At 41.8% G+C, this 22,372-nt stretch overlaps 1 protein-coding gene and 1 pseudogene across 1 annotated transcript; both read left to right on the forward strand.

The window, feature by feature from the left end:
* The first annotated feature begins 7,763 nt into the window (after positions 1–7,763).
* On the forward strand, positions 7,764–8,690 carry LOC113123012 (olfactory receptor 6N2-like; annotated as a pseudogene).
* A 9,943-nt stretch (positions 8,691–18,633) lies between these two features.
* LOC113123835 (olfactory receptor 2T27-like) lies at positions 18,634–19,560 on the forward strand. Its single transcript, XM_026296150.1, has one exon. The coding sequence runs from the start codon at positions 18,634–18,636 to the stop codon at positions 19,558–19,560; it is 927 nt and encodes a 308-aa protein (XP_026151935.1).
* Positions 19,561–22,372: the final 2,812 nt, after the last annotated feature.

The raw sequence follows: 22,372 nt of genomic DNA on the forward strand, positions 1-22,372 counted from the left end.
TTCATTCCTCTCCTTTCCAGAGCAAACCTCCACCTCTCTAGATTTTCCTCCACCTGCTCTCTGCTCTCACTACTGATGATAATGTCATCTGCAAACATCATGGTCCACAGAGATTCCTGTCTAACCTCATCTGTCAGCCTGTCCATCACCACAGCAAACAAGAAGGGGCTCAAAGCCGATCCTTGGTGCAGTCCCACCTCCACCTTGAACTCCTCTGTCACCCCTACAGCACACCTCACCACTGTCTTACAGCTCTCATACATGTCCTGCACCACTCGAACATACTTCTCTGCCACTCCAGACTTCCTCATACAAAACCACAGCTCCTCTCTCGGCATCCTGTCATAGGCTTTTTCCAAATCTACAAAGACACAATGCAGCTCCTTCTGGCCTTCTCTGTACTTCTCCATCAGCATTCTCAAAGCAAATATTGCATCTGTGGTTCTCTTTCTTGGCATGAAACCATACTGCTGCTCACAAATGCTCACTTCAGATCTCAGCCTAGCCTCCACTACTATTTCCCATAACTTCCTTGTGTGACTCATCAACTTTATTCCTTTGTAGTTTCCACAACTCTGCACATCTCCCTTGTTCTTATTACACTTCTCCTCCATTCCTCAGGCATCCTCTCACTCTCCAAGATCTTGTTAAGTAGCCCAGTCAAAAACTCTACTGCCACCTCTCCTAAACACTTCCATACCTCCACAGGTATGTCATCAGGACCAACTGCCTTTCCACTCTTCATCCTCTTCAATGCCTTCCTCACGTCATCCTTACTGATCTTTGCTACTTCCTGCTCCACAACAGTCACCTCTTCTACTCTGTGCTCTCTAACATTTTCCTCATTCATCAACTCTTCAAAGTTTTCCTTCCATCTTTCCATCACACTTGTGACACCTGTCAACACATTTCCATCCCTGTCCTTGATCACCCGAACCTGCTGCACATCCTTCCCATCTCTCTCTCTGCCTCGCCAACCTATACAAATCCACCTCTCCCTCCTTAGAGTCCAACCTATCATACAAATCCTCATATGCCCTTTGTTTGGCCTTTGCCACCTCTACCTTCACCTTATGCTGCATCTCCTTGTACTCCTGTCTGTTCTCTTCTGTCCTCTCAGTGTCCCACGTCTTCTTAGCTAAACTTTTGCTCTTAACACACTCCTGAACTTCCTCATTCCACCACCAAGTCTCCTTATCTGCTTTCCTCTTTCCAGATGACACACCAAGTACCCTCCTACCTGTCTCCCTGATCACTTTAGCTGTAGCTGTCCAGTCATCTGGAAGAACCTCCTGACCTCCCGGAGCCTGTTTCAGCTCCTCCCTGAAAGCCACACAACACTCTTCCTTTTTCAACTTCCACCACTTGGTCCTCTGCTCTGCCCTTGTCCTCTTCATCTTCCTCACCACCAGAGTCATCCTACACACCACCATCCTACGCTGTCTGGCTACACTCTCCCCAGCCACTACTTTGCAGTCACTGATCTCTTTCAGGTTGGAACGTCTGTGCAAGATGTAATTAACTTGTGTGTTCCTGCCTCCACTCTTATATGTCACCCTATGCTCCTCCCTTTTCTGGAAAAATGTGTTCACTATAGCCATTTGCCCTTCCTCTTCTCTCTTTGCCTACAAACACGCCTTCCTCCTCTCCTTCTTTGACCAACAGTAGTCCAATTTCCACTGGCACCCTGTAAGTCAACAGCACCAGTGGCAGTCGTTGTTAACCCGGGCCGTGACCGATCCGGTATGGAAGTCATTTTTGTGATTCGCATGTTTGATTTGGCTGAAATTTTACGTCGGATGCCCTTCCTGACACAACCCTCTGCATTTACCCGGACTTGGGACCGGCACAAGAAGATACTGGATTGTGCCCCCCTGTGGTTGCAAGAAAAATAAAAACCTGAATAATCTAAAATAAGCAAGTGTTATTGGTGTCAGCTATGACAGGGGCGTCTGTCTTTGAAATGGCTTTTCCAAATTAATAAAGATGAACAGAGGCCCATATATGAGTCATACCACAAGCAAAGGAAAACAGCCTGCAGCTTGATTTTCAATAAAGTCCTTGTATTTGTAAGTTCTTCAGTTGGTAACGATTGTATCTTAAAGACAAGAGAGATGATGTTTCCCTTGATGATCAGAAATCTGAGTGGATCACAGTGACATGCAGAGTCTGCCAGGGTTTGATCCTTGGACCCCTGTTATTTTACCTGTACATGATTCCTTCTGAGTCAAAACTTACATGACTATAATATAGATCAAACTTAGGCGTAGAGATCTCATGTACAGTCTAGATTTAAAGAAAGTCATTCATAGCTGCATTTCTAGCAGGGTGGATTATTGTAATTGCCTGTTGTCTGGTGCTCCCAAAGGAAGGGTGTCACTAGGACCAGGAGAACTGAGCACTCATTCCTGTTCTTTTAACTTCATCCCTTAAAAGTCTAGACCTAGTGGAATATCTTGTGATTTGATCATGCTGGTGTGACGGTAGATTCCTAAGGGTTAAACAGGCTATCACCAACACAGTAACATTTACAGTGTTGCCAATCTATGAATGAAAATATACTTTTGATCTCCTTGAGGAAACACAGGGGCTGGTTGGACATTGAGTCAGAACCACATATGGTGAAGCTGCTTCTTGCTACTACACTGCACAAAGACAGAGATTAAATCTTGAAGAGCTTAAACATGACTCATTGGATTTGGCCCCTCCAGTGAAGACACTGACTGCTCCTGAGTCAGCCCCTCCTGCCAACACCATCGGTTTCAGAGTGGACATTAGCCGTGTTATGACCCTAGGGGTCATTGTGTGTGTGGTTGTGTGTTGTTGGCTCTCCCCTCCCCATTTCGAGTGTGTGTGTATCGGATGCTGGAGTGGGCGTGGACTCGAGGACCGTGGATTGGACTTCCGGGATTGGTCCAACACTTCCCGGAAGGAAGATAAGAAGCCCACGGACTACTGTTCAGGAGAGCTATTCTCCCACCTTTGCCATTCCCAGCTATTTTGATAAAGACTTCGATTTCGTAAATTAGTTAGTTAGAGATTAGGTTTTTGTTTCGTTTAGAGGACTTAGTATTGATAGGATTTTCGTTGTTTAGATTAGAAATATTTAGATTCGTAGGTTACGTTTGTGTTTTGTTTTCTCCTGTTTGTTTTAGGAGTTCCAGGCTAGCGACCTGTGATTTTGTGTTGTTTCTTTTGATTGATACCATAGGGCTATATTTAGCGTTTGTGTTTGTTTTCCCGTATTCGTATACTATCGTAGGGCTCACGGAGCGTTTTGTTTGTGTTGTACATTTCTGTATTGTATTCTGTGTTTCAACAGAATAAATATTCGTGTTAATTGTAGTTCGTCTAGTTCGTATTTGTTGAGAGTGGAAGAGGTTTGGAGGAAAACTCCACAATCGTGTTACGCTCCGGCAACCCCTAGGCTGGGGCGTAACATAGATTTGGGGGCTCGTCCGTCGCGTTTTGCGTACCGTTCCCAAATCATAGATTTGGGGTCTCATCCGTTGCGTTTTGCGTACCGTTCCCAAATCATAGATTTGGGGGCTCATCCGTCGCGTTTTGCGTACCGTTCCCAAATCATAGATTTGGGGTCTCATCCGTTGCGTTTTGCGTACCGTTCTCAAATCATAGATTTGGGGGCTCGTCCGTCGAGTTTTCCGTGCCGTCGTCTTTTTTTTGTCGTGCTTTTCCTAGCGTGTTCGGTAAGTGTAAACTCTTTTTTCTGTTTCGCAGTTTTTTCTTTTTGTGGTGGTGGCAGCATGAGTAAGGAGTTCAAATTGGAGGACTTCACTTTGAGTCCAACTGTAAATAAGTTGGATAGGTACCGTAAGGCTGATTTGGTGTTAATCGCCAATTTTTTTGACGTGCATGTGCCGACAAATGCAAAGAAGGAGGAGATTAAACAACTCCTCATATCAAAGCTGACGGAAAGAGGGTTGTTTGGTGGGCCAACTCCTACAAATGGAGTCGGGCCGGGTGATCTGGCTGGTATTCCTACCCCACCTAAAGACCTCCCAGTCCAAGCTGGACGTACAACAGAGGAGCTAGAACTCACTCTGAGGATTCGGGAGGTCGAACTGCAGAACAAAAGGTTGGAGGTGGAAGCCATGCACCTTAAGGTAAGGGTTCTGGAGTTGGAGCAGGGAGCTGCTTTCGCTGCCAGTCCCTCCTTTCAGTCACCTATTTCCAGACCCCACGAAGGCTTTGATGTTAGTAGGCACATTGCATTAGTACCACCTTTTAGAGAGTCTGAGGTGGACTCGTATTTCAGCGCATTCGAGCGTATAGCTGCCACCTTAAATTGGCCACGGAATGTGTGGTCTCTATTGCTTCAGTGCAAATTTGTTGGGAAAGCCCAAGAAGTGTGTGCGTCACTGTCTATTGAAGACAGTTTAGATTATGATACAGTTAAAACCACAGTCCTCCGTGCTTACGAGTTAGTGCCTGAGGCTTATAGACAGAAATTTAGAAATTGTGAAAAAACTGCTATACAGACATATGTAGAGTTTGCACGAGAGAAGGGCGTTCTCTTTGATAAGTGGTGTCAGGCTAGTAAGGTTAAAACAGACAATTTGCGTGAGTTAATTCTAATGGAAGAATTTAAGAATCGGTTGCCAGAGAAAATTGTACTTTATTTAAATGAACAGAAAGTTACATCTCTGGATAATGCTGCTGTTATGGCTGACGAGTTTGCGCTAACGCATAAAACCGTCTTCGTTCCACCCGTCAGGCATGACTTGAGTTTCGTTGAGAGGAAAAATCCCTCTCCAAAAAGCTTCCGACGTACAATCCCAGTCACCGCTGAAAAACGCGAGTGCTTCTACTGCCATGAGCAGGGTCACCTCATTGCTGTGTGTCCCATTCTGAAGAAAAAAGAGCAGAACAGAAATGTTAAATCTGCTAAGTCATCATCTCCAGTGGCTCTTATACAAACCCCGCCACCTACCCTGCCACCTGTGGGCATGGTTGGAAGTAACAAAGTGGATAATGCATTTAAGCCGTTTGTTACACAAGGGTTTGTTTCTTTGGAAAATGAGTCAGTCCAAATTCCAATTACTATCCTGAGAGATACTGGTGCAAAACAGTCTGTGTTACGTAATGACGTACTACATTTCTCGGCCCAGTCTTACTGCGGGTCCGACATTTTGATGTGGGGAGTTGAAATGAATGTTGTACGTGCCCCATTACACTTTGTTCAGTTGTCATCCCAATTTATGTCAGGCAAATGTAAAGTTGCCATTCGAGAAAAACTGCCAATAGAAGGGATAGATCTTATCCTTGGGAATGATTTAGCTGGCGGACAAGTGTTCCCGTCGCCGGAAGTGATCGAAAGTCCGATCGCTTCCGCATGTGTGTCAGATGACTCTGTGTTAAACTCACCTGTAGTATTTCCCATGTGTGCTGTAACCCGTGCTCAAGCACGAAAGTTTGGAAGCTTGGTGGATCTCAGTGATACTTTTGTGAGCACTTCTGATCCGCCAAGTCTACCTACAAAATGTGAAAAAGAAAAATCTGTGTGTGTTGAACTACAACCTGATGACAAAACACTGTCTCTGTCGGTGGACAGAGAACAGCTAATTAAGGCACAACAAGCTGATGTTACTTTGTCTTCCTGTATGTCATTGTTACAAAGTCAACAATGTAATCGAGGTGTGTCGTACCTTATGAATGATGGTGTGTTGATGCGACGTTGGACTCCGAGCTCTGGTAATGTACATGACTCTGTTTGTCAGGTAGTAATACCCCAACACCTTCGTTTCCAAATTTTGACCCTAGCCCATGATCACAGTATGGCAGGACATTTGGGAATACGAAAGACATACAATCGTATTCTTCGTTACTTCTTCTGGCCAGGACTCAAGTCCGATGTGGTAAAATTCTGTCGTTCCTGTCATACGTGTCAAGTCTCCGGTAAGCCCAACCAGGTAATTCCTGTTGCCCCATTGAAACCAATTCCTGTAATTGGGGAACCATTTGAACACGTCATTATTGACTGTGTGGGTCCGTTGCCAAAAACCAAATCCGGAAATCAATACATCCTTACGATAATGTGCGCTGCCACTCGTTACCCCGAGGCAGTGCCACTCCGAACATTAAAAGCTTGTGCCATAGTCAAGGCACTAGTAAAATTTTTCTCCACATTTGGTTTGCCAAAGTATATTCAGAGTGATCAAGGATCTAACTTCATGTCGAAAGTTTTCGCTCAGGTCATGGCGGAGCTCAAAGTCACACACCGCACGTCTAGCGCATATCACCCTGAAAGTCAGGGTGCATAAAAAAGGTTTGGAAAATGTGATGGCTGATGCTCTATCCCGATGTTAAAAAAAAAAAAAAAAAAAAAAGGAGAGACAAACATTTTCTTGGGAAAATGTTTGTTCTTAGGGGGGGAGGTGTTATGACCCTAGGGGTCATTGTGTGTGTGGTTGTGTGTTGTTGGCTCTCCCCTCCCCATTTCGAGTGTGTGTGTATCGGATGCTGGAGTGGGCGTGGACTCGAGGACTGTGGATTGGACTTCCGGGATTGGTCCAACACTTCCCGGAAGGAAGATAAGAAGCCCACGGACTACTGTTCAGGAGAGCTATTCTCCCACCTTTGCCATTCCCAGCTATTTTGATAAAGACTTCGATTTCGTAAATTAGTTAGTTAGAGATTAGGTTTTTGTTTCGTTTAGAGGACTTAGTATTGATAGGATTTTCGTTGTTTAGATTAGAAATATTTAGATTCGTAGGTTACGTTTGTGTTTTGTTTTCTCCTGTTTGTTTTAGGAGTTCCAGGCTAGCGACCTGTGATTTTGTGTTGTTTCGTTTGATTGATACCATAGGGCTATATTTAGCGTTTGTGTTTGTTTTCCCGTATTCGTATACTATCGTAGGGCTCACGGAGCGTTTTGTTTGTGTTGTACATTTCTGTATTGTATTCTGTGTTTCAACAGAATAAATATTCGTGTTAATTGTAGTTCGTCTAGTTCGTATTTGTTGAGAGTGGAAGAGGTTTGGAGGAAAACTCCACAATCGTGTTACGCTCCGGCAACCCCTAGGCTGGGGCGTAACAGCCGTGACGCATTTCCCAGCCAGGTTAGCGCTTGACCTGGCAGTATTTCTAGCAGTCTCTATAGAGGCCTTCAATCACCTGGCTCCTATCAGACTATGTCGTTCCTCAGTTTACATTTTTTGTCTCCCGACTCCAACAGCTGCTCTGGCTCTGACACCTCTCCTGCCCTTCATCTTATTCAGAGTCTGGGTTTTGCCTCAGCCTTACTATTTGTAGGTCTGTCAGAAGTTGTATCAAAGTTGAGTGTTTATGGCATCTGTCTGCATGTCAGTATGTGTCTCTGCACATGGGTCCTATTTACTTGAGGTTTTGTGGTAACAACTGCTCACATTGGAACAGAAAGATGACTTACAATTCTTGTTATGGCCTAAACAATATGGCCTATTACAGCTGAAACATAAAGTCATTAAGATCAAATGATGCTGTAGCTTCAAGTCTCTGGAGGTTGATAAAGTTCTTTACAGGTCAGTTTCTATTTTAGTAAAAAGTTTAATGAGATCCATGGTGGGTGAAGCAATCTAATAAAAACTGTCCACAACCAACAAACAGTTCATTTTCTGAATTTTGTAGCTGAGCCTACATCAATTACATTCCAATGTCAGCTATCTGACAGTGTTGGTGTAGTAATAATGAGACTTCTTTATTGCTTTGTTGATTATCACTGTTTATATAATCTGTTTTCTTACTGAATATTTCAGATAACACTAATGGATTATGAGTTAAATCTCACATATTTAACTCTTGATGGGTATGTTGAACTGAACCAATATAGATTTGTTTATTTTGTGATCATGTTTACAGTATATATTCTAATAATCTGCAGTAATTCTACTATTGTGTGTCTGATAGTGATTCACAAAAACCTCCATGAGCCTATGTACATTTTCATTGCAGCTTTGTTACTGAACTCTGTTCTTTTCAGCACTGCTCTTTACCCAAAGATTCTGTTTGATGTTTTATCTGAAAAACAGATCATATCATATTCAGCCTGTCTCTTTCAGTATTTTATCATTTATTCTGTAGGTGCTTCAGAGTTTTTACTGTTGACAGCCATGTCCTATGACAGGTATGTGTCTATATGTAAACCTCTGCAGTATCACACTATCATGACAACAACCAATGTGAGTATTTTCCTGTTTTTAGCTTGGTTTTCATCTGCATGTCATTAGGCAGGCCTAACAATACTGAATGCTAAAACTAAACTGTGTAACTTTTCTTTCAAAGGGGTAGCATGTAACAATGTAATGTATGAGCTTCATTGTGTAAAATCGAGTGTAATTAATTCTTACGGAGTGGTTGCTGTAGTAGATCTGATAATATTCCCGTTGATTTTTATAGTATTTACCTACATAAGGATATTTATAATCACCTATCGAAGTGGTAGAGAAGTCAGGAGAAAAGCTGCAGAGACCTGTTTACCTCACCTGATTGTTCTGATCAGTTACTCCTGTTTGTGTGTGTATGATCTGAGTATAGCTCGAGTAGAATCAAATTTTCCCAAAACTGCACGTTTAATAATGACATTACAAACAATTGTGTACCATCCTTTGTTTAATCCACTGATATATGGACTGAAAATGAAAGAAATTTATAAGCACCTCAAAAGGTTGTTCTGTCCAGCCAGAATCATCTGATATGATGACAGTAATTATTCGTATCTAATGTTGTGCAGAGACGAACGTTTCTAAAATATATATTAAATACAACATTGTTTCCATAATAAACAGTCACTTTATTATTTATCATGGAAACAAAATCATATTTAACATATATATTTTAGAAACGTTCGTCTCTGCATACAAACACTAGAAGTGTATCTTCAGCTTTAACATTATAATTAACAATGCAGTTAGATATTTTTCCTGAAATTTTTATGCAGATGAGATGTTAATGAGATATTAATTTAAAATTATGTATTTATAAAGTGATATGTATATCTTTTCCATGAGTGTGTTTACAAGTAGACACACACTACTTGAGCTTGAAAGATGCAATATATAAATAAAACTATAGCTTTTAAATCAATCATATTTACTGTTCCCAGCTGTGTCTGTCACTGCTGCACATGCTGACACCAGAGAAATTCATTATTTTTCACGTCCAGCTGGGACCTGAATGACCCTGTGTGTCTGGACAAACAGGAGAAGAAAGTTTTAGTGTGCGTAATGAATGATGTTGAGGTATGTGTGATAGTTTTCATGTCAGAGATTGTCTATTGAAAAAATAATTTTTTTTTTTCTAACAGCATTTTTAAAATTAGAGTGAGAAAAATAAAATCCAAACTAACCTAAAATAAACTGTATTGTTGTTATCAGGTTGTTAAGTCTTCATTATGCTACACACAGTGTGACACACACACCAAACCAACACTGAGGGTAACAGCCTGAGTCAGGTTTGCCCGTCATGCTAACTGGAGAATTGACCTGTCTTTGAAATGCCTCTTCTAAGGACTTTCCTATTTGTACGGCCATTTTAAATTAACTCAACTTATTTAGGTTTAGTACAATTTAATCACTTAGGCGTGTACTCACTGTTGTTGCCAGCGGTTTAGACATTAATGGCTGTGTGTTGAGTTATTTTGAGGGGACGGCAAATTTACACTGTTATACAAGCTGTACACTCACTACTTTACATTGTAGCAAAGAGTCGTTTCTTCAGTGTTGTCACATGAAAAGATATAATAAATTATTTACAAAAATGTGAGGGGTGTACTCACTTCTGTGAGATACTGTATATATATATTATTTTTAAAAGTCATCATTTTTTATCAGAACTGTCAGATGTATCACAGCAACGCTGACAGCACTCCATTGGTTGTGACTCAAAACTGCAGTCACTGTTTGGATAGTGGAATTTGACAGACCGGTTGAGCCATGGTGGGACGGGTTTCCTTGTCTCAGCCTGCAAATCACCTTGTTTTGGCAACCGTATTTGGTACCCTAGCTCCAGCTCGCACCAAACCTGCTAGACCCCAACCTGCAGCCTAGTCAGCCAGCCTCGCCCTGTTAACCTCCTATAGACTTCTTGTTGGACTTTTCTGGGGACTCATCTTGCCATTCTCGCCTTCTAGGAGCTTCTACAATGAATTATGGCCCTTGTCAAAATCATTCTCCTCAGGTGGCCAGTCTCTGCTGTCTTTTCTGTGTTGCCCGTCCTCCCCAATGTGTCATATATGCCTGAGTTTGTCCTTAAGTATAAGAGTAGGCTGTGCCAACTAATGCTCTGCTTATTTGTGAGTCACATGCCTCCTGCCAATGTCATGTCTGTTCCGTTTCAATTTGTCCCAACCGATGTAATGTCTGTTTCTGAACCTGTTCTTTTTGGTACTGGTATTGGTATAGTTTTATTTAAAGAGGGACAGTGCACAACATTATATTGACCTCAAAAGAAGGAAAGATGCATTGTTCCTGGTATAACAAGGATCTGACCATCCTTTTAGATGCCCTGCCTCTTCGAGTATTCACTCTGGGTCCCACATCTCTGCCTGCCCTCCGGCTGCACACTGTGTACTGTTTGCCTTGCTGATGGGTCTGTCACTTCCAACTGTCCAGCATCTAGAGTCCACCTGAGAACTTCAAGTACACTTTTCCCTAGAACCAGAGGGTCTGTGCATGAGGCCACTTGCACCCTGAAAGCCTTCGTACCTGTTCCATCCACCTGATCCTGCCCCATGACATAAACCCATCTAAATTGGACTCTTTCTATTGTTCATAAAATCTGACAACCATCTCTGTGTATTAATTAGATCCATAGAGTCCATAGGAATATTGTAAAAAACCTCACCTCACCTTAGTTCATTTTGCAAATCAACATACATCAAATGTGTGCTCTATGTGAAAAAGACAACAAGGTACAGGTTGGTTGTTAGTTTTGTTGTGTAAGTTGGTTATCTTTATAATATTTAACTTATTTATACCGGTTCTGTATTTTCCTTGCTTTGAATTTAGTTTAGATGATAGTAATGGATAATATACTTAACGTAACATACAATATAACACTTCATGGGTATGTGGAAGTGTACAAATTTAGGTGTGTTTATTTTATAATCATTTTTACAGCGTATATTGTAATAATTTCTTTTAATTTCACCATCATATGCCTCATTGTGATTCACAAAAACCTCCATGAGCCTATGTACATTTTCATTGCAGCTTTGTTACTGAACTCTGTTCTTTACAGCACTAATATCTACCCAAAGCTACTGATCGACTTTTTATCTGAAAAATAGATCATGTCATATTCAGCCTGTCTCTTTCAGTATTTTATATTTTACAATTCATGTGGCTCAGAGCTTTTACTGTTGGCAGCCATGTCATATGACAGGTATGTGTCTATATGTAAACCTATGCAGTATCCAACTATCATGAGGAAAACAAACATCTGTATTTTACTGGTTCTTGTTCTTGTCCCAACAATACTGGGTGCTGAAGCTAAACTGTGTGACTTTGCCTTGCAAGGAATATTTTGTAACAATGCAATTTTTCTCCTGTATGACTTTAACTGGAAGTTTTTTGGGCACTTCCAACTGGTAGCAGGCAGAGCCAGAAGGCACTGAAGAGATTATATAAGTTATCTGGCCTGCTAATGACTTGGGAGCTGGAAATTGTTTCTGGCGAGAGGGACATTTGCTCTGCCTAACTGAACCTGCTGTAGTCCAGGAGAAACAAGAGCAAATGGTTGGGTAGATGATTTAATAGATAAATATAGCCCAGAGTCATCTGCATAGCAATGGTAATTAATACAGTAGCACCTAATAACAGAGGCTAAGGGAGCATGTTAGCATGTTTAAGGTGAAAAGGTCCTAGCACAGAGCCTTGTGGAACTCCATAACTAGCTTTTGTTCGTGTGGAAGGTTCATCATGGACATGAACGAACTGGAATCTGTCCGATAAATAGGATTGGAACTATTTTAATGCTGTTCCTCTGATACCAGTCACATGCTCCAGTCTCTGTAATAAGATGTTGTGGTCAATGGTGTCGAATGCTGCACTAAGGTCTAGGAGGACAAGTATAGAAACAAGTCTGTTATCTGAGGCTAAGAGAAGATCGTTGGTAACTTTCAACAGTGCTCTTTCTGTACTATGATGTGCTCTAAATCCTGATTGAAAATCTTCAAATAGTTCATTCCTGTGTAAGTGGTCTGATAGCTGCTTAGCAACAGCTTTTTCTAGGATTTTAGAAATAAATGGTAGGTTGGATATTGGTCTATAATTAGCCAAGACTCCTGGATCAAGAACAGACTTTCTTAGTAAGGGTTTGATTACTGCAGTTTTAAAGGCCTGTGGTACGTAGCCTGATACTAGAGATAAATTTACCAAGTCTAATAAAGATGAGTTAATTAATGGCAGGGTGTCTTTAAGCAGTCTAGTCGGGATGGGGTCTAAGAGACACGTTGATGATTTAGATGAAGCAACTACTGATGTAAATTCAGAGAGATCTATAGGAGAGAAGCAGTCTAAACATAATTGATGTCTTACAGATGATTTTATTTGTAAAGAAACTCAAAGTCATCACTGCTGAGAGCTAAGGGAACACTGGGCTACAGTGCTGAAAAGAAACCTGGAATTGTTTCATACATAAAATGAGCTCAGAAATTATGTCGACACTTACTTTAGCTCAAAGTGTATTAGTAATACACTGTAAATTTAACCTCAGTATATTATTTACATATTATTTTACATTTGTATATGTGAAATGCTTCAAGTATATTTTAACAGTAGTATACTATTTTGGTAAGCAAAAGTACCAAATACATGAAATATGTATGAAATACAATAGAATGATATTTGAAATTTGAAAAAAGTACATAAAGTATATTTATAAAGGTTGTTCAGTTTTTTTCTGAAATGAGCCCACTAAACATAATTTCTTGTAAATTAGCCAATAAAATATGTGAAAAATATGTTTTTAATGTACTAAAGCAGATTTACAGTGTAGCTTCCACTGTATTAAATGCAAATTAACTGGTTTCATTTTAACACAACTTGAAGTATAATGAAATTTAACATTTAAAAGTGTACTCAGTATACCTTTACAAAATATACGAACACATACAAAAATATACAAACACATACAAACACACAATATATATATATATATATATATATATATATATATATATATATATATATATATAAAAAAAATTCCCGTCTCACCCCTATGGGTGGTGTGTCTTCCTCAATCTCGGGTCCTCTACCAGAGGCCTGGGAGTTTGAGGGTTCTTCGCAGTATCTTAGCTGTTCCTAGCACTGCGCTCTTCTGGACTGAGATCTCTGATGTTGTTTCCAGGATCTGTTGGAGCCACTCTCCCAGTTTGGGGGTCACAGCCCCCAGGGTGCTGATTACCACAGGGACCACTGTTGCCTTCACCTTCCACATCTTTTCTAGCTCTTCTTTAAGCCCTTGGTATTTCTCCAGCTTCTCATGTTCCTTCTTTCTGATGTTGCTGTCACTTGGGATCGCTACATCTACCACTATGGCTTTCTTCTGTTGTTTGTCCACCACTACTATGTCCGGTTGGTTAGCCATCACCTGTTTGTCGGTCTGTATCTGGAAGTCCCACAGGATCTTAGCTCGGTCATTCTCCCTCACCTTTGGAGGCGTGTCCCATTTTGACCTTGGGACCTCCAGCCCATCAGCACAGATGTTCCTGTACACTATGCCGGCCACTTGGTTATGGCGTTCCATGTATGCTCTGCCTGCTAGCATCTTACAACCTGCTGTTATGTGCTGGATTGTCTCAGGGGCATCTTTGCACAGCCTGCACCTGGGGTCCTGCCCGGTGTGGTAGATCCCGGCCTCTATCGATCTTGTGCTCAGGGCCTGTTCTTGTGCCGCTACGATCAGTGCCTCTGTGCTGTCTTTCAGTCCAGCTTTTTCCAGCCACCGGTAGGACTTTTCGATATCAGCCACCTCTTGTATCTGTCGGTGGTACATGCCGTGCAGGGGTTTGTCCTGCCATGATGGTTCTTGCTCTTCGTCCTCTTCATCGGACTTCTGTTGCCTGAGATATTCACTAAGTATTCCATCGCTTGGGGCCATCTTCCTGATGTACTCTGACGCTCCCCAGTCCCCGGCCTCCTTCCTTCCTCTTAGCGTACAGTCTCAGGATGCTGGATTTGGGGTGAAGTCCTCCATGCATTGTGAGGAGCTTCCTTGTCTTGACATCAGTGGCTTCTATGTCCTCTTTTGGCCAGCTTATTATGCCAGCGGGGTATCTGATGACCGGCAGGGCGTAGGTGTTGATGGCTTGGACCTTGTTCTTCCCATTTAGCTGACTTCTTAGGACTTGCTTTACTCTCTGTAGGTATTTGGCTGTGGCTGCTTTCCTTGCGGCTTCTTCTTGGTTCCCATTTGCCTGTGGGATTCCAAGGTACTTGTAGCTCCCCTCAACATCCGCTATCTGCCTTCTGGGAGTTCAACTCCTTCAGTCCTGACAACCTTCCCTCTCTTTGTTATCATTCGACCACACTTGTCCAGTCCGAATGACATTCCAATGTCGTTGCTGTATATCCTGGTGGTATGGATCAGTGAGTCGATGTCTCGTTCAGTCCTGGCATACAGCTTGATGTCATCCATGTACAGGAGGTGGCTGATGGTTGCCCCATTTCGCAGTCGGTATCCGAAGCCAGTCTTAGTGATGATCTGGCTGAGGGGGTTCAGGCCTATGCAGAACAGCAGCGGGGACAGAACATCTCCTTGGTAGATGCCGCACTTGATGGAGACTTGTGCTATTGGCTTGAGGTTGGCTACTAGGGTTGTTTTCCACAGTCCCATTGAGTTCCTTATGAAGGTTCTTAGGGTCCTATTGATGTTGTACAGCTCCAGGCATTCCAGGATCCATGTGTGAGGCATTGAGTCGTAGGCTTTCTTGTAGTCAATCCAGGCGGTGCACAGGTTGGTCTGCCTGGTCTTACAGTCTCGAGCGACCGCTTTATCCACCAGTAGTTGGTGTTTTGCTCCCCTGGTGTCCTTACCCATTCCTTTCTGGGCCCCGCTCATGTATTGAGCCATGTGCCTACTCATCTTAGCCGCTATGATGCCCGACAGGAGCTTCCAGGTTGTGCAGAGGCAGGTTATCGGACGGTAGTTGGATGGGACTGCTCCCTTTTGGGGGTCCTTCAGGATCAGGACTGTCCTGCCTTCAGTTAGCCACTCTGGGTGAGTCCCATCCATTAACAGCTGGTTCATTTGAGCTGCCAGGCGTTCATGGAGGGCAGTTAGCTTCTTTAGCCAGTAGGTGTGGATCATGTCAGGCCCCAGTGCTGTCCAGTTCTTCATGTTGGAGACCCTTTCTCGGATATCTGCCGTTGCGATGGTTACTGGTTCCTGTTCAGGGAGGTTGCTGTGGTCTGCTCTCAGGTCTGCCAGCCACTGGGCATTGGTGTTATATGATGCCTCCCTCTCCCATATGTTTTTCCAGTATTGTTCAGTCTCCAGCCTTGGTGGGTCTGCTCTCGTGTTACTGCCCCCCCACTGAGAGTACACTTGGGATGGTTCGGTGGAGAACATCCTGTTTATTCTCCGTGCTTCTATTTCTCTGGTGTACCTCTTCTGGCGTGTGGCCAGGGCTGTGAGTCGTTGTTTGGCAGTCTCCAGGGCCTCAGGTATGGACAGCCTGCTGTATTTCTTACCCAACTTCATTCCCCTTCTCTGCAGTTCTGATAGTTGGCTATATATATTGGCTATATTTTTTTTTTTTACTTAGGTTTTTTTTTTACTTAGGTGGCTATATCTTAGATCATTTCAAAGTTGCCTGTTTGCAACCTCTGTTAAAAATACCTGAGCTAGATCCCTCATTACTTACTCAAACTACAAACCCATCCTCAAGCTACTTTCATATCTGAGATTTTAGAAAAATGAGTATCTAAACATTTGTTTTTAGCAGCAGCAAATGGTAACATTTTTAATAAATTCCAATCTGGCTTTCATAAGTACTACCCTACTCAAATGACAACAAATGACATTTTATTAGCTTCTGATGCTGGTGCTCCACTGTCATCCTACTTGATCTCAGTGCTGACTATGATACAGTAGATTGCTGCATTTTATTGAGACTGAGGCACTGGGCTGGAATAACAGGTATCACATAAAAATGGTTCTCCTCATACCTGTCAGATATAAGATTCAGTGTTTTTATTAATATTTACGTGTCATCCTTCACCTCAGTAAAGTATTATGTCCCACAAAGGTCAGTGTTGGGGCCAATTCTATTCTAGTTGCACATGTTCCCTCTTGGACATATTATTCGCAAACATGGCTTTCCTTTTCACTGCTATGCCAATGAAATGCAGCTGTACCTTCCTTTTAGAGTCTCAGACTATACCATGCTGAATTGTCTACATGAATGGCTACTTGAGATTTAAAGCTGGACAGTTCAAAATTTCTTGCATCTGAAATCTAACAAGGTGAGGTTAGAATTAGAGGGCTTCATTGGGTTTGGGCTCCTGTGGGACCCAACAAGAAAGTCGCAGGAGCGGGCAGTTTGACCTTTGCTGCGAGTGGGAGTGGGCGGTCAGAAGATTTTGTGGGAAAGGTGGGATTTGGCGTGCGATAAAAATAAATTCAACATGAGGTTGAGAAGAAAATTAGAGCGGCTGTTTACTTGACAAAAGCAAAGCAAGGAAGACAATTTGAAACAATTCTCAACTGTCACTGAAAACAATGAGAAAGAGTTAAACTTCGTAACTTGGGATACATGCGCAAAAGTGTTTGTTTACAACAGACATAAATCTGGCACCTTTGCCCTGAGGTTACACACCTGCATGTTAAATTATTTAGTTTCGGTTTTTCACAAGCTCTGAGAGAAAGTCCACGGGAACAGGCGGAAGTGGACACAAAAATTGTGGGCGCGGGCGGTCCTGGTCAGAAATTCAGTGGGAGCGGACAGGTGCAGGTTTAAGAAAACAGTCCCGTGCAGGGCTCTAGTTAGAAGATTCGGCTTCCAGCCGGCCAGGCTCCCTATGGGGATGACAATGCCAGCTTGCATCCCTACGGACTGTGAATGGATTTTCCTGTTTCAATCTTAGGGCCAACTGGCTTTGGCCCCTGGTTATATATTTGGCTTGGGTTGACTGCCCACTCCATCTTATTTTACATGGTCACACTTCCAATCAAGAAAGCCTTGAAATGGACTGATTATATGATGATGAACACTGGAACAAATGAGTGTGCTCCAGAGCTTGCAGTAAAATCAGTAAATCTGTGCCTTCAGGGTGGAAAACTGCCCATGTTGTAGCTGTGCCCAAGAAACGAAACAAACAGGATCCATCCAACTATAGGTCCATATCCATTCTTTCTATTTTTTCAAAGGTAATGGAGAGCATTATTAGTGACCATATTTGGAAATATCTAGAAAACTCCTCAGCAATGCTCAGTATGGGTTCCGTGACAAGACATCCACAGTTGATATGGTTTCTTACATCACCCAGTGGTGGAATGACTCAGACTCTCAACAAGAAATCAGGGTTCTAGCTCTTAATATCAAGAAAGCTGTTACAATTTGTAGAGGAAGGAAGGCCCAAATGCAGATCAGAAAAGGCAAGGTTTTTAAACCTGTGCTTATTTTTAAAAAGATTGGGTTCAGCTCATCATCCATCCCTATCTGCTGGAGTGCCTCAAGGAAGCATACGTGGGCCCCTATTCTTCCTTATGTACACTGATACCCAAATTGAAAATGGCCTTCACCTCTTCGCTGAAGACTCAACACTCCATATCTTCATCAGAAACTCTTGCAATGGAACCATCTGTGCTGAGAGCCTTCAGCGTGAGTTGCTGACAATTGAGAAATGGGCAACTGATTGGTGCATTACCTTCAATGCAAGTAAGACTGAGGAGATAATCATTAGCAGGAAAGAGAACCAGAATCATCCTCCTCTGTATTTCAGGAACTGTGCCCTTAAACCAACTAAAAGCATCACTCTCCTTAGTGTATTCATCAGTAACACATTGATGTGGTCTCCTTACTTTGTCTTTCCAAAAATGTTGCAAAGAGTCTACACATCTTATGTCACTCAAGACATCTCCTACCGTTCAATGCAGGATGTTGAACAAGCACTGAAAGGATCCCAGTGGGTCCAGCATGGGACAAAAAATGTCACTACTACTGTGGAAAACTGCTGCAAATGCTACAACTTCAGGTCTAAAATGTCTAAAATGTCTCCTCTCACGCAGCAAACAGACCATGGCAGGAGTCGTGGACTAATACAGATAATAAACTGAGTTCAACAGTGATTACATAATCAGGTGAATGTTTGCATACAAGAGATCAGATGATGTTGTAATATGTGGAGTCCAGCGTGTAACAAAGTTCTTTACCTTTGATAATCTATTATGGGGGACAGTTTAATGAGACCCACTGAGACTGAAGCAAACTAATAAAAAGTTTTCACAGCATCAAACCTCTCACTTTCTGAATATTACAGATGAACATACAAGTGAATTTCAAGGTCCGTCTGTGAATGGATACGATGCTCCAGAACAGGTTGGTTGTTGATGGAATTTTTAAGAGGAAATAATTTTCACTGCTTAGGCTATCTGCACATTTCATTAATGAACACTTAGTTTCAGATAACATTAATGGATTGTGGGTTAAATGTTACATGTGTAAATATTGAAGGGTATGTGGAAGTTGACAAATACAGATATGTTTATTTTGTGATCATGTTTATAATTTATCTCCTAATAATCTGCTTTAACTCTACTATTGTGTGTCTTATCTGGATTCACAAAAACCTCCATGAGCCTATGTACATTTTCATTGCAGCTTTGTTACTGAACTCTATTCTTTTCAGCACTAATATCTACCCAAAGCTACTGATCGATGTTTTATCTGAAAAACAGATCATATCATATTCAGCCTGTCTCTTTCAGTTTTTTATATTTTACTCTTTAGCCAGTGCAGAGTTTTTACTGTTGGCAGCCATGTCCTATGATAGGTATGTGTCTATATGTAAACCTCTGCAGTATCCAACTATCATGACAAAAAACAGTGTCAGTGTTTTCCTGGTTCTTGCTTGGTTTGTAGCTGCCTGTCATACTGTTGTCTCAACAATACTGAGTGCTGAAACTAAACTCTGTAACTTTTTTTTCAAAGGAATATTTTGTAACAATGCAATTTATGGACTTCTTTGTGTACGAACAAGTGCTCTATCTGTATTTGGTGTAGTTGCTTTAGTAGATCTCCTAATACTCCCTTTTCTCTTCATAATTTTCTCATACACAAAGATTCTTATTATCGCCTATCGAAGTGGTAGAGAAGTCAGGAGAAAAGCTGCAGAGACCTGTTTACCTCACCTGATGGTTTTAATCAGTTACTCCTGTTTGTGTATATATGATATTGTTATAGCTCGAGTTGAATCAAATTTACCAAAAGCTGCACGTTTAATAATGACGTTACAAATAGTTTTGTACCATCCTTTGTTTAATCCACTGATATATGGGCTGAAAATGAAAGAAATTTCTAAACATCTAAAAATATTGTTCTGTCCAGCCAGAATCATCTGATGCATTATTGCAGCAATGTGTTGACATTCATTTAAAGCACATAGAGGGAGCTTTATTGCTCATTGCAGTTTCTTTACTTGAGTTTGAATGATACTTATATTATTTGTCACTGCTGCACATGCTGACAAACAGGAGAAGAAAGTTTGAGTGTGTGTGGTGGTCGGTGCTGGAGCATGTCTGATGGTTTTCATGTCAGATTTGGCCTTTGACCATGTTGAAAGGACAGGTTTGTTTGTAACTAAGCATTTCTGACATTTGTGATGAGAAAAAATGTAAAACACAATAAACCTAAAATAAACTGTGGTGTTGCTGTCAGGTAGTTATTTCCTCATCATGGGCTCGTCTGCATCTGCAGAACACACAGTGGGACACACACACACCAAACCAACACTGAGGGAACCAGAGTCCAACAGCCTGAGTCTGGTTAATGTTGGATGGACCTTTGTCAGTCATGTTCACTGTAACTGTCCAGGGAGGAGGGTCTGTCTTTGAAATGTGTTTCCTGAGGTTTTTCCCATTTCTTGTGCACATTTTGTCAGTAAATGCTGTTGGTTGCTTTTGTGATTGACTGGACTTGATGATTGACAACTTCTCCAGAAGTCCAAGATGACATACATGAATGAACAAGTGTAGGTTCAATATGCTCTCTACTTTTTCTATCTTATGGTAACATTAATTATTTATTAGACAAACAGTATTTCTTCTGAAAGTGTGTATGACTAATAAACAATTACATTATTACTTATTCGTAAAATCATTTCATGGTTGACAGACTGTTTTGTGTTGTTATGCCCGTGTTTGGAGACGCCTGTTAGTGCATGGGTCCTGTATGCACGCCAGTCTCTTGCATGATTATCTGAAACGTTTGGGAACCCCTGTGTTCCTTTGGCTGACCAGTTTGTGGGGGATGACTGTATTTAATGCAGAAATTATGTCTGCAAGTAGTAGTGCATGAATTATGTGGCTAGGTATTTCTCCCATGTATTTGTGTAGCCTGTAGCCACAAATAAGAACTCTGCCATCCAGGGCACACTTGTTAGAACTGACACTTTTTACACCTGACAAAACAGTTGAAGAGACCCTCTACAGTCTGAGTTCGTCCACTTGCTGCCTTGATGTTTTACGCATTAGATTTCTGAAATCAGTACTAAGCAATTTGTTACCACAGCTCACTCAATTAGTTAATAACTCATTACAGTCTGGAACATTTCCAAGGGCCCTGAAAATTGCTGTCATCAAGCCTCTCCTGAAGAAGAGCAGTCTTCTGAACAACTACCAGCCCATATCAAACCTGCCGTTTTTAGGTAAAGTCCTTGAAAAAGTTGTTTAACATGCTGAACAACTGCTTTGATGATTTTCAGTCAGGTTTTAGACCGCATCACAGCACTGAGACTGCGCTCATCAAGGTGACAAATCACATTCGTCTGAACACCAACATTGGCAGAGTGTCTGTCTTAGTAGGGGACCTCATCTTGGGACCACTTTTGTTCAATCTTTACATGTTTCCATTAGGCCAGTTAATACGCAGCAATAATGTGTCCTACCATAACTATGCAGATGACACTCAGATTTACATTTCACTCACAGCAGATAAATATGGACCAGTCGATTCACTGTGTCACTGCATTCAACAGATCACTCTGTGGATGCAAAACAACTTTCTCCCAATAAACAGTCACAAGACTGAAATAATCATCTTTGAGCCACAGAAACAAAGACAAACTGTCAGCAGTCACTGTCAGGTTTACGCTACACTGACTGGGTTCTTTTCCCTGAAGGCTATGAAAACACACGACAACTTTGTACCGAGTTTTGTGCTCTGCAAGTGAAATCACCTCAGTTGCAGACTGAGGGAAGAGACTCCCTTCTCTCCCCCATGCGACCTTGACTACTTCTTCACTGAGCAGTCTTTTATTAACAAACAAGGCACAGGGTGCGTGGGTGCAGTTAGAGTTTTCAGAAGGTTATGTGGTTTATCTGGTAAAACAGACAGGTGTTAAAACATCTTACACAAACATGGTATTGTCTTCAAACCCTGTTACACAATGGCAACAATTGAACTATTGACCTCATGACCCCAACAGTCACCTTGAGTCTCGTTCTCTAAAATCTAAAAATCAGGTTAGAAATCTAAGGGTAATCATGGACTCAGACTAGAATTTAACAGCTTTGCTGCTGTTTGCAGCAATGTTTTTGTTAGTTGAAGCATTGTTTCTCAGCTGTGGAAAGGAAAATCATCTGATTAGCGTCACAGTTTATGTCTCTGCCCCATGTCTTCCTGGCTTGGTTACTTTTTGGGATTTTTCTTCATACTGTTGTTCCCCATCCAGTTTTCAGTTGCTCCAGATTTTCAGCTATACTCTGCACACCTGTTACCCATTACATTGTTCAGTCCTCACCATCTGCCACACCACTCCACTTCCCTCATCAGCTGCCTAAGCTGACATGCTAGCCAGTTCATTTGTTTTGTTGCCAGATTGTCTGATGTACTCTGCAGCTTTGTCATTCCTGTAGTCTCAATTCTAGTTACTACAATTTTTCTAGTTCTCCTTGTATTGTGTGCAGTTTTCTTGTGATTGGACCCTGCATGCCTCTTGTCTTCACCCCTGGATGTTTTCCCAGACTTGGACTGTTTGTCATTTCTGACCCATGTTTAGACTTGTAGTCAGCCTGTGTGTGGACTAAAAGTAAACCTGTTGAGTTTCCCCTCCTATTAATACTGTAAAATTGCCTGTTTGTCTGCTTGTCATTCTCTACACTTGGACCGCATTGCTCTCAGTTTGCTGTTTCTTTAGTGAAACATGATGAGGCA

The sequence above is a fragment of the Mastacembelus armatus genome, chromosome 21 (genome assembly GCF_900324485.2).
Source record: "Mastacembelus armatus chromosome 21, fMasArm1.2, whole genome shotgun sequence".
Lineage (NCBI taxonomy): Eukaryota > Metazoa > Chordata > Actinopteri > Synbranchiformes > Mastacembelidae > Mastacembelus > Mastacembelus armatus.

Bases quoted from the DNA above. Each gene is read 5' to 3' on its own strand.
- LOC113123835 (XM_026296150.1), top strand. From the start codon at position 18,634: ATGGATTGTGGGTTAAATGTTACATGTGTAAATATTGAAGGGTATGTG.